The sequence below is a fragment of the Elephas maximus genome, chromosome 15 (genome assembly GCF_024166365.1).
Source record: "Elephas maximus indicus isolate mEleMax1 chromosome 15, mEleMax1 primary haplotype, whole genome shotgun sequence".
Lineage (NCBI taxonomy): Eukaryota > Metazoa > Chordata > Mammalia > Proboscidea > Elephantidae > Elephas > Elephas maximus.
In genome coordinates, this window is record NC_064833.1 from 67,762,358 (window position 1) to 67,778,051 (window position 15,694).

At 38.1% G+C, this 15,694-nt stretch overlaps 1 protein-coding gene across 6 annotated transcripts in view; it reads left to right on the top strand.

Moving 5' to 3' along the window:
• JPH1 (junctophilin 1) overlaps positions 1-14,887 on the top strand; it is an 88,785-nt gene extending 73,898 nt beyond the window's left edge. The window contains exons 4-6 of one of the 6 annotated variants that reach the window (XM_049853843.1): positions 5,395-6,041; positions 12,323-12,418; positions 13,039-14,887. In XM_049853843.1, the coding sequence (XP_049709800.1) occupies positions 5,395-6,041; positions 12,323-12,403 (728 nt within the window). In that variant the 3' untranslated portion in view covers positions 12,404-12,418; positions 13,039-14,887. Of the gene's footprint in view, positions 1-5,394; positions 6,042-12,322 lie in introns of all 6 variants that reach the window. The other 5 variants (XM_049853840.1, XM_049853842.1, XM_049853844.1 and 2 more) reach the window with 5 other exon arrangements.
• The last annotated feature ends 807 nt before the right edge of the window (positions 14,888-15,694 follow it).

Sequence of the window (15,694 nt, forward strand, 5' to 3'; positions counted from 1 at the left end):
TGCATCAGGTTCACTTAGAGCATTTGTACACATTAAGGTGTTCAATTCAGATGTATTAAATCAAAATTGGGGACTCACTCCCAGGAGCATCTGATAGGCAGCAGATGAAGGCACTACTCTGCAGAGTCCACTTATTCCCCTAGCCAGTCATCCCTGAGTACATAACAAAAGTTGTGCTTGTTAGTTGCCATTGATTGGATTACCAACTCACGGCTACCCCACGTGTGCAGAGTAGAACCACACCATAAGGTTTTCAAGGCTATGACCTTGTGGAAGCAGATCCCCAGGCCTGTCTTCCAAGGCACCTCTGGGTGGGTTTGAACTGCCAATCTTTCAGCTGGTAGTCGAGCGCTTAACCTTTTGTGCCCAGGGACTCCATTAACAAGAGCTAGGAATTCTTTTAAAAATCCAAAAGTTGGTGCTAGAAGGATTTCCGCTCTTCTAGGAAACTCTTTGAGCAGAACAGATTTTGCATATCATCATCAGATCAATCTGAATGAATACTCCTGAAAGACACATTTTAGAAGGGTGGACATAAGTGATCATGTTAGAGTCATATATTTAGGACAAGAAGACTGTATCCAAAGAGGCAAAACATCAGATTTCTGAAAGCCTAAAGAAGTGATTAGACTGGTATTAGACAGTTAATAAGCATTATAAGAAATACTTTCAAAATTAATCCAAAATATGACTTCATAAGTCCATTAATACAAGTTCCTCCAGTGACCAAATAATTCTCAACTTGGCCTATTAATGATAGTATAAATTAAGAGGTAGGGAAATTTCTATTTTTAAAAGCATTTGAAAATGTGTTTTGTGTGCACTTATTACCGGGTTTGTCCTTTTTCCAGATAGGTAAACATATCCCTTTAAGTGCTGACTTTAAAAAGTCATTATTATTATTTAAAATTATTATGATTAATAGTTTTTCTTGGACAAACATTTATTGGATTGCCTGTTTCTCCTAAATAAATAGCCTCTTGTAGCTATGTTTGTTTCATCAGCCCGTTCCTTACTGGCAGCTGTCACTTTTGTTGGGATCTGTCAAAGCAGCTCCCGTTTCTGCTTCTGACCTGCTGTCTGCGGTGAATGCAGGTAGGATGGAAGGCCATCAGGATAAATTCTAAGGTAGTTTGCATCATCATGATGTCACAACCTCAAAACAAGCACATGGGCTTTGTGCCAGCTTTACTCCTCATGGTTCAGTGACTCTTTTCCTTCCACCTTTGAGTCTGTAACTATTAATGTTTGCTGAGTGGATTATTTTTTCCGCTCTTCTGTATCCATATTTAAGTTAAACACTAGGTTTTACTGTGCTTTAATATGCTTGACATAGGCACATATATATGCATTTTTATGGAACCGTATTTTGTGCATTTATGGCCTTAGATTGAAGACACAAAAAGTACTTTATAACTTGTACACTTGGATCATTGTTGTGTGGCTTAAATTCAGACTCCTTTGGCTCCAAGGCCTTGCCTCTTAGTTATCTTTGCATAGTATATCTCTACGATACCTACATGGGTATTTCAGTAATGCTGTAAAGTTGAGTAACAGTGAAACACAAATAAAGCCAGCTCAGATGAATTTGGGGTGGAGGGGTGAGGGGAAAGTATGTAAGCAACACACTGCCTTCATACTCTACCAGCTAATGTCCTTTATCACAGAAGAGGTGGTGGAGGGGTTTTGTAAAAATAAGTCTGCAGTAGCATAATGGTGGGCTTTTCCATGAAAGTTCAATATAAATAATCTCAGTGTGTTTTAAAAAGTAGCTATAAGTCTGTGGATAGAGAAATATCACTTGTTTGTGCTGCTGCTGCTTTCTCTCAGAACTATGTCCCAGGGCACAAAGAAGGAATTCTGAAACAAAGGCTTCCCCTTTTGAATGATTGCAGTCGTCCTACCTAAATATTTGCCTTTCCTAGTTCCAGTGAGATGCCTTTCCCCGGGCCAGGAATTCTTTTTTTTTTTTTTGTATTTCCAGCCAGTCTTATTTCATCCAGCATTGTTTTTTGTTTTTGTTTTTTTATTGTACTTTAGATGAAGGTTTACAGAACAAACTAGTTTCTCAAACAGTTAGTACACATATTGTTTTATGACATTGGTTAACAACCCCACGACATGGTAACATTCTCAACCTTGGGTTCCTTACTACCAGCTTTCCTGTCCCCTCCTGCCTTCTAGTCCTTGCCCCAGGGCTGGTGAGCCCCTTTAGTCTCATTTTGTTTTATGGGCCTGGCCAATTTTTGGCTGAAGGATGAACCTCAGGAGTGACTTCATTACTGAGCTGAAAGGGTGTCTGAGGGCCATACTCTCAGGGTTTCTCCAGTCTCTGTCAGGCCAACAAGTCTGGTCTTTCTTTTTTGAGTTAGAATTTTATTCTACATTTTTCTTCAGCTTTGTCTAGGACTCTCTGTTGTGATCCCTGTCAGAGCAGTCAATGGTGGTATCCAGGCACGATCTAGTTGTACTGGACTCAGTCTGGTGGAGGCCATGGTAGATGTGGTCCATTAGTCCTTTGGACTAATCTTTCCCTTGTATCTTTAGTTTTATTCATTCTTCCTTGCTCCCGAAGGGGTGAGCCCAGTGGAGTATCCTAGGTGGCCGCTCACAGTGGAGCAGGAATTCTTACTGCCATTTTTTATGTAGGATTTAAAAGAAAATTGGAAATTTAAAAAAAGGGGAAAGGGAGTACTTACCAGGTTTAGAGAAGAAATCTCAATTGTTAACATGCGATTTTGACGTATGTGGGAAACTTGACTTCCTGAGGGGCAAATTTACCTTTTGAAGGATGGAGAAAAAAAAAATAAATAAACCAAACCCGTTGCCATCAAGTCAGTTCTGACTAATAGTGACCCTATAGATCAGGGTAGAACTGCCCCATAGGATTTCCAAGGAGCACCTGGTAGATTCGAACTGCCAGCCTTTTGGTTAGCAGCTGAAGATCTTAACCACTAGGCACTAGGGTTTCTGAAGGATGGAGAGTAAGAAATAAATACCATCATGATTTTGGCCCTGTGTACAACCTCCAGTGGTGAATACTTGGGAGTTCTCATTTCTAGTTTAATGTATTACATGATATTTCATATTTTACCTTAAAGGATACACAGGAGCTATGTGACTTTTGGTTTTCCAGCTACTCTGTTTCCACATCAGTAAAATCTGGATAATAACACCTACTTATAAGATTTCGTTGAGGCTTTAAATTTTGGCAAATACCTGGTACAATAAATAGCAGTCTGATTGCAACAAATTATTACTCAGACCACCATTGGAAGAGCAATTACAAGTATAAATAGGCAGTATGGATTTTTTTAACAATTGAGGATAATTACTCTTGAGCCCGTCTGTAAATATTTTAAGTTAGTTTGGCTGAGTTGAGGGATTAGGGAGGAAGAAAATTGAACAGATGCAGTGCTGTGGAATTGACAAGAGCTGATCAACTCTAAGTAAACTGGTAGGAAAGGTCTCTCCCTTGTATACTCGTATTGCCAGTTCCTGCCCATTTGTAAAGAGGAGAGTCAGTTGCATTGTGTGTAACCTTGGCCTTAAGTAGTGAAATTCAACATGGCCATGGATGGAGTCTGAGCCCAGCGATGCAGGTGCCCTTATTATAGGAAAGGGGATAAGAGATAAAGTACATAGTAGGAGGGCACTGACCTAGAACACTACCTTTGACACCCCCAAGCTCTTCCCCCCACCGCCCCCATTTCTGGACCGCTGATAATCCTTAAACTCTCATCGTGTGGTGCTCACTGCTCACTTGTTTCTTTAGTCACCACTGGCCCCCAGATTTCCCCACAAAATAATAATGGACCAGTCATTTTTTTTTTTAATTAAAATTTTCTTATTTATAAAAATAGCCTGTGATCGTTATGGAGCCCTGGTGATGCAGTGGTCAAGAGCTACAGCTGCTAATCATAAAGGTCAGCAGTTTGAATCCACCAGATGCTCCTTGAAATCCCTGTGGGGCAGTTCTGTTCTGTCCTGTAGGGTCCCTATGAGTCAGAATCAACTCGACAGTAACAGGGTATGATGGTCATAAACAACCGTGAAACATACAGAAAAAGAAAAAAAAAATCTTGAGACTTTGATGACCCCAGAAACACCGCCAATGCGAATCCCTCGTGTTCACGGTTATGAAAGGACTACGTGGAAGTTGTTTTGTGTAGTGCAGCCTAAGCCACACAGGTGTTCCTAGGTAGCAGGTTTAAATGCCCACTTGATGAAGGATCATTAAAGTATGGCAGCTGCAGGTCCTCTCATTGTGTAGATACTTTATAAAATTTTCAAATACAGACAAAAATCAGCTTATGTCTTTATTCAAGTGTGTATGTTCAATGTTTTAGTTATATCATGAAATTTGAATAATTAATTATGGTTTTGTCACCAGTGCTCTGTTGATGTGAATTTCACCTCCCGGCTCTGCAAGTAGGAGGAACAGTGCAATTATTAGAAGAGTCAGAACTTTTTAACTTTTATGTCTATCAAAATAATAGAAATAATGGTATATACTGTTTTAAAAGCGCTTTTTAAAATTTTTTTATTTTAATGTTTCACAGATTCATCACTGTTCTTTATCGATGCGTAGTATTCCATTGTGTGAATATACCGTATTTTATTTATCCGTTCATCTGTTAATGGGCACCTTGGTTGCTTCCATCTTTTTGCTATTGTAAACAGTGCTGCAGCAAACATGGGTGTGCATATATCTGTTCATATAAAGGCTCTTATTTCTCTAGGATATATTCCAAGGAGTGGGATTGCTGGATCGTATGGTAGTTCTATTTCTAGCTTTTTAAGGAAGCACCAAATCAATTTCCAAAGTGGTTATACCATTTTACATTCCCACCAGCAGTATATAAGTGTTGCAGTCTCTCCACAACCTCCCCAACATTAATTATTTTGTGTTTTTTTGGATTAGTGCCAGCCTTGTTGGAGTGAGATGGAATCTCATTGTAGTTTTGATTTGCATTTCTCTAATGGCTAATGATCGTGAGCATTTCCTCATGTATCTTTTAGCTACTTGAATGTCTTCTTTGGTGAAGTGTCTGTTCATATCCTTTGCCCATTTTTTAATTGGGTTATTTGTCTTTTTGTTGTTGCGTTTTTGCAGTATCATGTGGATTTTAGAGATCAGATGCCTTTTTAGTAATAAGTAATATTTTCTACTGGGGAATGAAATGTGCTCGTGCCTAGTCAAAACGTTGTTTAAATAAACCTAAAAGAGAAGATTAATCTGATTTAGGAAAAAAAAGAAATGTGTATGTATATTTATGTATCTGTTGACATAGATGTATAGATATAGGTAAAGGGATAATTTGTGCAACCCTTTCCCTTTATTTTTATTTTATCACTTCCTTTTTTGTTGCCTTTTTTTTCTTTTTTTTGCAGGCCCTGATTACATCAAACAGAGAACTCAGGAAGGTGTAGATACTAAAGAAAAACCAGAAGAAAAGGTACCAGAAAAGCCACCTTCACCAAAGGAATCTCCTCATTTTTATCGCAAAGGCACGACACCCCCAGTGTCTCCTGAGCCAAGTCCCAAACAAGGTTACTCTCCCCAGCCTCCCTCCCCAAAGCCCATGAAGAAGCAAAACCCCAGCTCAGGGGCAAGACTCAGTCAAGACAAAAAGAGTGTGGCTGACGAGCAGGTGACGGCCATTGTCAATAAGCCCTTGATGTCAAAGGCGCCCACAAAGGAGACAGGAGCAGTCGCGTCCCAGTCCAAGTACTCTGGCCGCCACCACATCCCCATCCCCAGCAATGGGGAGCTGCATTCTCAGTATCACGGCTACTACGTGAAACTGAACGCACCCCAGCACCCTCCAGAAGATGTGGAGGAAGGTGAGGAATTGAGCCAGTCCTCAGCACTGGTGCACAGGCCACCACCAAACAAGTGGAGTCCCCCTAAATCTGTGACAAAACCAGTTGCCAAAGAAAGCAAAGCTGAGCCAAAAGCTAAGAAGTCTGAACTTGCAATACCAAAGAACCCAGCAAGCAATGATTCATGCCCTTCTTTGGAAAAAGAAGCCAATTCAGTAAGTTCTTTAAGAAGTGTTTCCTTCTCCTTCCTGTCCTTTGGTTCTTTCTGGTAGCAGCATGGGATACTGTGCATCTTAATAACAGGTAATTGATCAGAGGTTTAACGCAAAGGTTAACACATTTGTAGCTTGAGACATCAAGGCTCTCCAGGCAGAAATTCCTCTGTATTCACTTGGCCACCCACCTTAGACATAATTCAGATAGGTAAGCCTTTACCAGCTTATTATGTATCACATTTTAGCAAGCTAGACCCTTTACCAGCACCTCCATTACTTTCAGTTGTGATAGCCGTGATGGCTAAAAAAGTAATCGCTGCCACTGCCAAGAGCCTGCCACTCTTAGAGCTCCAGATAGGAAGGGGTCTCCACCATCATTTTCTAAGTTCTTGGCCCTCCTTTTGACCTCTGCAATAGTAACGTCTTTAGACAAAAAAACCCACGATTGTTGACAAGGTACATATATTGTTAGTTGCCGTCCAGTCGGCTCCAACTCATGGCAACCTTATATATGATGGAGCCAGTCGGCTCTGACTCATTGTGACCTTATATATGATGGAACCAGTCGGCTCTGACTCATTGTGACCTTATATATGACAGAACCAAACGCTGCTGGCCCTGAGGCATCTCCATGATCATTGGTATGTTTGAGTTCATTGTTCTGGCTATCGTGTCAGTCCATCTTATTGAGGATTTCCCTTGTTTTCACTGGTCTCTGCTTTAGCAATCGTGATGTCCTTTTCTAGCAATTGGTATTTCCAGATGACATGTCCAAAGTAAGTGAGCCGAAGTCTCCCCATCCTTGCTGCTTTGTTTTATAAACCAGTCTATTTTTTAATTTTTAAACTCTTGACAATACAGAACTAAATTGAAATTTATTAACATTCCACTCTTACATTTCTTACCGACAAACAGCAATGACATTCACAAGCCGAAAAAACCAAACAAAACTGAAAACAGGGGAAAAGCTTATGAAACTAAATATGGATCATAGCATTAACGGCTGAACAGAAAATGTGATTTTTAAGTTCTTAGCAGATGATAAAGTTGAGTAGAAACTGAACACTTACAAATTGTTTAGAACCTGGAATCACTGACCAGAAGCATTCTGGTTGTGTATTGTTCCTAGGCCGATTGTGAATTATTCTTGTAAATATTTAATTTGAATTTTACATTAGTAGCCAGACTTTGTAGACAGACCATTTTTCTTTCCCAAATGAGAATGAAATTTTTCAATAATTTAAGAAAATTACTTTGTTCTTATAACTACTCAGAGAGTATATGTTCTTACAATTTCAGTTTTCTAGTAGATGATAGTAATTTTCATTGATCAGTTTTTCAGTATCCAAGGTATTTATTATTGGACCAGAAAGCTCTTTGTTACTGATAAATGTCTACAGTCTCATTCAAATGAGATTTATTTGTTGAATGACTTCTATAGAATTAAAATCTAAAGCTAAGTATTTATTGATAAAAGAGAGAAAAAATGGGATGACTGACCTATTGAGAAGGTCTGCATGCCTTTGGAATAGAAGTATTGGGTTTTAAATAAGGGAAGAAGGCTCTGCCAACCCAGTGTTTACTAGTAACTTCATAGAGACACATTTGCATAATGGTGTGGATTAACATTTTGAACAATGAGAACATAATACAACTACCAGGTTCTTACTTCTATGTGTTCAGTTTACTCATAGGGTTGAGCAATTGAATGTATATTTGGCATTTTTTAGGTTTGGTTATTTTGCTAATATCTACAGAACACTAGTTCTTACCTTTTTAAAATTCTTATTTTTTTATTTATCTAAATGTAAATTAATCAGATTAACTGGATTAATTTCCTGAAAGTAACCTCCATAGATATAAATGATTTTTAAAACAAAATAACTTTATGGGATTCTGACTATTCAATAAAGAATCATTTTTTTAATTTTTTTAACATTCATATGTCAGTGTCCACCCAAAAACACCCAGTGCAGTGCCAGTCAGTGTCCGGATACTATAATTATAATATTTATCACTGTTGAATTTGTTGAATGTAATCATTCACTTCTCATTTGACCTTCAGCATTTATATTCAGAGGTTAATAAGGCCTTATGTCTATATTAGTATTAGTTTGCCTGATTTACATAAGGCAAATTCAGATACTGCAGGCCATATAATTCACACCTTGGGTACCCAGTGGTGGGTTCAATTAACTTCCAGAACTCCACAAAGGGAAGTGAATGCCCTAGTGTCTTATACATTAAGGAAAAGTTGAGTAACCCAACTGTTATCTGTAGCAGGCTTTCTGTAAAACAATCCTAGCAAATATGTTTGATAAATTTATAGCCTTTTTATTTGAAAAAGCATCTGTTTGGCTTACGTGCAGAATCCTCCTGACTCTGACTCTCAGTGTTAGCCCACCGTCCTCCAGCTCAGGAAGTCACTAGGGTCCCTTTCCACACCCCAAGGGAGAGAGAAGGCCGAGCAGCCCTGTCCTTCCGAGCTTCAGCCTGCCTCTGCTGTGACAGGAAGAAGTCAAGACGGACTGGGTACCTTCATGTGAAGATTTTAACTATAAATGTTGTCTTCCTAACAGTAACGGAAAGCTGACTTTCACACTCCTGATGATTATTTTCTTCCGAGAGGGTTGGAAAAGGACAAAATCATTATAAAGGTAGTCACTGAACTACCTTTAAAATCAGGGAGTATGACATACAATTTTGAGGTGGAAAGACACTGTGTAATTTAGCCATTTATAAATAACTGTTGAAAAGTTCATAGAAACGAACTGAAACTAAAGCAGACATTTAAGAGAAAACTGGAATGAATCATTTAATGCTTTTTGTGGGTGACCAAGAGATCCAGTTTGAGTCAGAACCACCATATTTAGGGTGGAAGACCAAACTGAATCTGGAATTCCAGTCAACCAACTTATGTCACTGAGGCAGTATAGGCTAGTGGCTAAGAGTAACGAGCTCTGGTGCCAAACTTCCTTGGTTCAAAGCCCAGCTCTTTTGCTTACAGGCTGTGTAGTCTTGAGCAAGTTTCGTAACTGCTCCGTGCCTTGGTTTTCTCTGTACTTATATTGTAGGATTGTTGCGAAGACGAGATGAATAAATATTTATAAAGTTCTTAGCACAGTGCCTAGCACATAGTAAGTACTCAGAAACATTGGCTATTTTATTATTATGTTTGTTTCAACACTTTACTAGTGAAAGCATAAATAATTTATAGATTTTGATCCATCCTCAGGATTATGCTGGAGGGGCTGACCTCCGAGAAATACAGCAAATCTTCTGGATCGCAGGCTAAATCTTAAAAACAAAGTAGTAGGAGGGTAGGAGAAAGGGGGCTCTGGCAGGGATTACCCCACAACCTTCCTCAGGAAATATGTGACTCTGTGGGCAGTGGTTACATGTGGACTCATGTCCCATAGGAGCACATTCAATGTGATACCAAAATCTTTGTAGGATTTGCAACATGGAAGCTGTGGTAGGGACCAGTAGAGACATCTTTTAAGCCGTTTCAAATAGATGAGCGAAGGGCCTTCCAATCAGGAAGTTCAACCAGTTCTGAAAACTGCCTGTGCTTTTTTCTCAGCCATCATTCTGATAAGCTTCCAAGTTTATTTTGAGATTTACTTGGTCTTTGTTTTGAATTGATGTAAAACTTAAAGATCTTTATCATTTCAGATCTGAACCTCACATTAAAAAAAAAAGCAATTAAAAAATAACAGTAAATACATATAACTAAACTTTGCTATTAACACTAAATCCAGCCATGTGCTTTTCACGTGCTTTTAGTTATAAATAAAGTAGTTATAAACTATGCTAATGCTTCCAGCAGAAAATTCCTCATAGTTTTAAATAAGGGACGTTCTCTTGGAAAAAAGAAAAAAAAAAAAAAGATTTCTTGAGTTAAACCTTTACTTCTATTTCCAACCTCCCACATCTTATTTTATAACCACCGGAAAATCTTCTTCCAATCAAGACATAGATTTTGCCCTGCAACAGCTTTTTTTATTGCACCTGTCTCAGTCCGTCTTGAAAAGCAAGACTGATTTTTTTTTTTTTTCCATTTTGCTATTTTAAGCTACTGCTGGCCACCACAGTCATATTTATGGGCCTTCACCTTAAAGCTTTCCAGCCTGTGCCCAGCCCAGGTATCTGAAGAACACAGAGGTCATGTCTTGATATCTGCCTATTAAACGTAGCTTTCCAGAATTTATGTTTCGCCTGGTGCTGTTTGAACCTCTCTTTGCTGGTTTACTCCCATCCTCACTGAGTCCTCTTTAAAAGCAGCTTTATAAATGGAGCAACGCTGGTAGGGTAAATATGTACATATGTGTATATGTTTTCAGCCAAGGTCACTGGATGGCACAAACAGTTAAGCACTCGACTACTAACCGAAAGGTTGGCAGTTCAAACCCACCCAGAGGTGCCTTGGGAGACAGGCCTGGCGATCTGCTTCTGAAAGGTCACAGTCTCGAAAACCATATCGGGCAGTCCTACTCTGCGTATATGGGGTCACCATGAGTCAGAATGGACTCAGTTTTGACTAACAACAACAAAATGCTTTCAATAGGGAAAAAAAAAAGTGTATATATGCAGGATAAAGCACTCATTATTCACTGAATCTGTATTACCAGTGCCGGGAGATGCAGCCAACACTTGAAGGAAGATAGTAAGCTAAATTCAAACTCAAGAGAATATCCAAACCCAAAATTATCCAACTCAAAAGGGTTAGGGAAATGCATGGAATCTTACGAGAATGAATAAATGAAATGGAAGTCAAAGGTTCAGGCACACCTTATGAAGTTGGCTTTTCTCTCCTCTTCCTCTTTTCTTGGAACTCCTATAAAACACCAAAGTCTACATTTTATTGTTCTGACCCAATATACTTCTCTTCTTCTTTCATTTCACAAAGTTACCTTTGGGGGTTAGGAATTAAATCCACTGACCCAAAGGACTTCAAGTGATTCCTAAAGTTCTTAACACACTCTTGAATAAAAGCTAATCAAAGCATGTAGAAGTAAGAGCTTTTCATTAATCTCTGGGCTGAGTCACATTGATAGAAGATTATCTCAGTTATTTACTGTTAGAAGAGTTTCATATATTATTTATATGTTCTAAGTTAACCAGAATTGAGAAGGACTTCTATTAAGTTAGGACATAACGATTCTAAAAGAGCAGTTGGTCTTTATCAACATTTCATGTTTTTTTCTGATACTATGGAAATTATAGACCCTAGAAGGTGGGCACTTTACCAATGGCAGTTGGACACCCCCCCTCAAAAAAAAAAAAAAAATACAGCATCTTGAGGAGTCTAACATTGTTTTAGTGTAGTCGTATCTGACATTCAAATACAGTGCAACTATTTCCTCATCTGTAAATTAAGGACAATAAAACTAATTTTAACGGCCGGTTCAAACACTTTCAATGCTGTTTAAGAATTAGACACTATCTTAATAGTAAATACCAAGATTGTATCTTCATGGCCAGACCTGAAAAGATGTGTCAGAGGAGGTTTTTTTATTTAAAAAAAAAAAAAAAGTTTGGTTATCTTGAACTATCTGATATTTATTATAGTAGTATTTATCAAAATAGGATTCTGCAGTTTGTTAAATATAACTTGATTTCTGAAACGTGGTTTGCCAGCAGAAAAATTAAAATGTAGACTGGCAAAATAATTTGTGAAGGTGTTCAACTTCGCATTTGCAGTTTTTACTTTCAAGAGGGAATATTGTCCCCAAAAAAGGAGCAGGAAAAAGCAAGCATCAGAAAACCTCATTTTGAGTTTTTCCTAAATTTTCTCTTGGAGACTTTATTGTCCTACAGATCTCACTCTCACGTTCCAGCTGCCTTTGTGAGGCATCAGGTCTTCCTCCTCATCTGAATTACACTTTAGCAACAAATGGGAACCAATCCAGTTCCCATTAGCACCTAGTTCCAGTTTCAGTGAACTTTGTCTCCCCCCAGACTGTCATCTTATGTTTTGTGATCGATAAGGTAAATTGTTTAAAGAATTGTTTTTAGGCTAGATCAATACTAGACTCATTTCTAATTGAAAGTTCAGAAATGGCTCCATCTAAATATAGCATTGCAAAAAATAAGTAAATACAGTGTTGCTATTTTTACTTTATACCTTTTGGAATGGCTGTCATTATTCATGACTTCTTTACTCCAGCACTTTCGGTTTGTATATATATGTATATATTGGCAGTCAGTTTTGTGAACAGATTTATACATTGATATTAACATGAAAAAGTTACACTTCTTTTATTCTGTTTTCCTTCCAGGGCCCTAATTCAGTCATGATTGTCCTGGTCATGCTGTTGAATATCGGGTTAGCCATTCTTTTTGTTCACTTTCTAACCTGACTGGAATTAGGAAAGGTAAGAAAAGAGCCTTAATTCCTCTATAAAATCCTAATATATATAACATTTTCTTATATTCAAATTTATAATTTTTTTTTTACAACTACCTAGTGCCCTTCACTTTAATTTTGGCTGTGCCTGAATGTGATCCAGCATAGTTACTTAGTGATATAACTGTTTTGACCCTTCAGTGAAGTCATGACGACTAGTGGTGTTAGCCCACAATTCTCTACAGTGGTGTCATCTGCCTTTTAAGTGGCACACCTCAGTCAGACTCAGACACGGGGAAGGAGGCTTGGAATTAGGATGGGATCGCGAGAGAGATGAAACTTGGAAAATTCAGCCAGAGGACCTGTTCAGTTCCCCCTGGAGTGCTTTGTGGCTTTGGGGTCCTCTGAGGGCTGAAGGAAGCAGCCATGTTGGAGAGCAAAACTTAATAATAATTCTTTTTTAAAATCTACTGAAGCAGCCCCATCCGGCGAAGTTCTTGGCATTGGCTACTCCATCTGTCCCAGCAGAGTGTGACTAAACTGGAAATGTATGGAGCTGCATTTTTTCTTTTTTCTTTTCTTTTTTTTTTTTTTTTTTTTGATGGAAGTCAACAGCTGCCTTACTATTTTACCGTCTGACGTTTTTAGTAGGGAGCTGGGAAACGACTGCCTGAGGAACGCGGTCGCGGGATTGTGTTGCTGTGGAAGTGGTTCCAACGTTCACTCCTATCTCAGTAGAAGAAATAGGTAGCAGCATCACTCACCAGTCTTATGCCATGACCTGCTGCTTTAACATCTCCTAGAATGTTCTGGGAGACAACGTTTCCTTTGCTTGTGCACGACTATGTTCATTTTTGCCGTTTATTTAAATATGATGTAGAGTCACAGACAACATGTGGTCCTGGCCAGAAAAAGCACACTTGTTGCCTCTCAAGGAAAAGAAACAACAAACTGCTAGTGAAAATGTGTTTCTTTTGATACAGATACATCATTTTCCTTGTCACGTATTTGTCCTAAATCTGTAAAAGGCTATTAATCTTTAAAGTTTAGCAATTCAAAGGCATTATATCTTCCTAAGGAATCATTTAATTTGAAATATCTTTAACACGTCCGAGGTGAGTGAGTTCAACACTTAGGTAGTGCTAAATTTCAAAAGTGGGAAGGTGACTGAATTCTAAGAAATACAGTCAGAATCGTACGTGGATTGCTATAATCGGTGTTTAAAGGATTCGGTTTCATTGCTGACGTACTTTACGACGAAATAAAACCTTGTCAGTGGCTGTGTTAATTCCCATGGAAGTTAAGCAAGATGCTATTAATAACTGCTTCTCTTTCTCCCTCCCACCCCCCGCACTTCAGTTTTTGTTGCATACGTGCAGGTAGTACGTAAAGCCTCGTTAAGTCACTGCTTCTCATTATTTGCCTTCCGTGTTTTTCAAAGTCCATTTGTAATTTTAGAGGCTTAGAATTTTTATTTTAAATATTTGTCTTTTGAAGTCCTCTGTTATTCTGACATAATCTGATTTTTGCTGTTTTATAATTTATTCCTTATTACTCAGCATGCTTACTTAGAGAAACTATATGGTCATGATAAAAATAAATATTTAAAAAGAAATCAGAGGAGGAAAGGTGTCTTATTAAGTTTCTTTAAAACACTACATTGTGGAGCGGGAGCTATTCCTAACTACTTTTGAGATTTGCATGGCTTAATCAGAGATTCTTCCTACCTTATTAGCTACCTTTTCAATGCAGAAGAGACAGCTCCTAGGTTAGCACACGCATGGACTGAATGCTTCACCACCTGCTAGGTAGTAACCTGGTGGTGTTTTTTGCAGAAGTACAATATGTTGAGAATCCTGGGTGTGACCAATATGGAATAAAGAAGAAAGCAGAGAGAGAGCAAACGAAATTTACAACTTGTATATTTATTTATTTTTTATGTTTTGTTTGACTTTTAAATTTAGGAAGTACGTTTTTACCCAAGAACAAACATTGAAGTTCCTATCGGTCTCAATACTCTCACTGCTCCTTCCTGACCCCATAGCCCCTTATGCTGGGAAAGATGATTTTTTTAAAAAAAAAATAAAATATTTACTCTTATTAAGTGTTTATTTAAAATACGTATTGCTTTGGAAATAATGGGTAACAGATAACTAAAGGATATGTTTATAAGGTGAGCATGTTGTTTCCATTTATAAATATATGTATGATTTATAAGCTTTTTTAAAATAAAGCTCAAATTGTTGGTATTTTTCTAAAATGTGCACAGCTGTATTTTACATGAAAGGCTCTTTCTAATGGGTTGTTATACTGTACACTACATTTTGGATAGCACATGAAGTCTGCCAATGTACTTAATAAAACAGGACTTTGTTTATTTAAAGTTTCTTGCTGTGAAAAAGAACTCCCTACCTGTGAGTTCCTTTATTTATAATCCTTGAAACCAAAATGTATAATGTACAGTTTTCACAAATGTATATGCTCTAATAAAAAAAGAAGTTGGTTATTAATAAAGTTGTAGGTGTGTTTCCTTTGCAAGTAAATTACTGTCTTGAGTAATGTGGAAATTCTTGGTGGTGGTGGTATTGAAAGACGTATCTACTGAAAATTTAACAAGAGGAATGAAAACAGACCAAAAAAATGCACAGAGAAGCCACATGGCAGAAAGTCATTCTGAGCCCTTCAAATATTTATGTGAAACAACATAAGATTCATGGCACTGTTTAATATCTTCATTAATTGGATTAGTGCCTTACCCAGGGATATAAGTCTGCTGCTATTTTTAAAGAAAACTCAGAGTTGAAGTAAATCTCCCTCCTGCATGGGTACTTTTCAATTAATTAAAGTTTTTGACCGTTGTGCCCCAAATAAATTAATATGTTGCAATGACCCCTACTGCTTATGCAAACTCCTGGAAGCTTAGGCTCATTGTGCACTTGAATTAACTTGTTGCCACTAAAACTTCCAGCCACTGGGTTCCTTTTGAAGCCATCCAAGGTGCTGGCCTCAGCTGGCTCGACATGTAGGCAAGCTGCCTGTGTAGTATAATAAAAGGACCATCTGCAAAATAGCTTCCATTGAGTTGCCATGGTGCTTTTTAAATTCCCAAATTAGTCACCCCTGTTGAGGGCTAAAATATCGGAGACACTCATGTAAAATGCAAAATAATACACAGAGTTACCACCTCTAGGTATAAATGGATTTCTCAACTTAAACTCTTAATCTCTTAGCAAATCTTAAAGGAATGGAACACAGAACAAGCTATTCTGAGGCAGGGGAAAAAAGCACAAGGTGCTACAAAGAT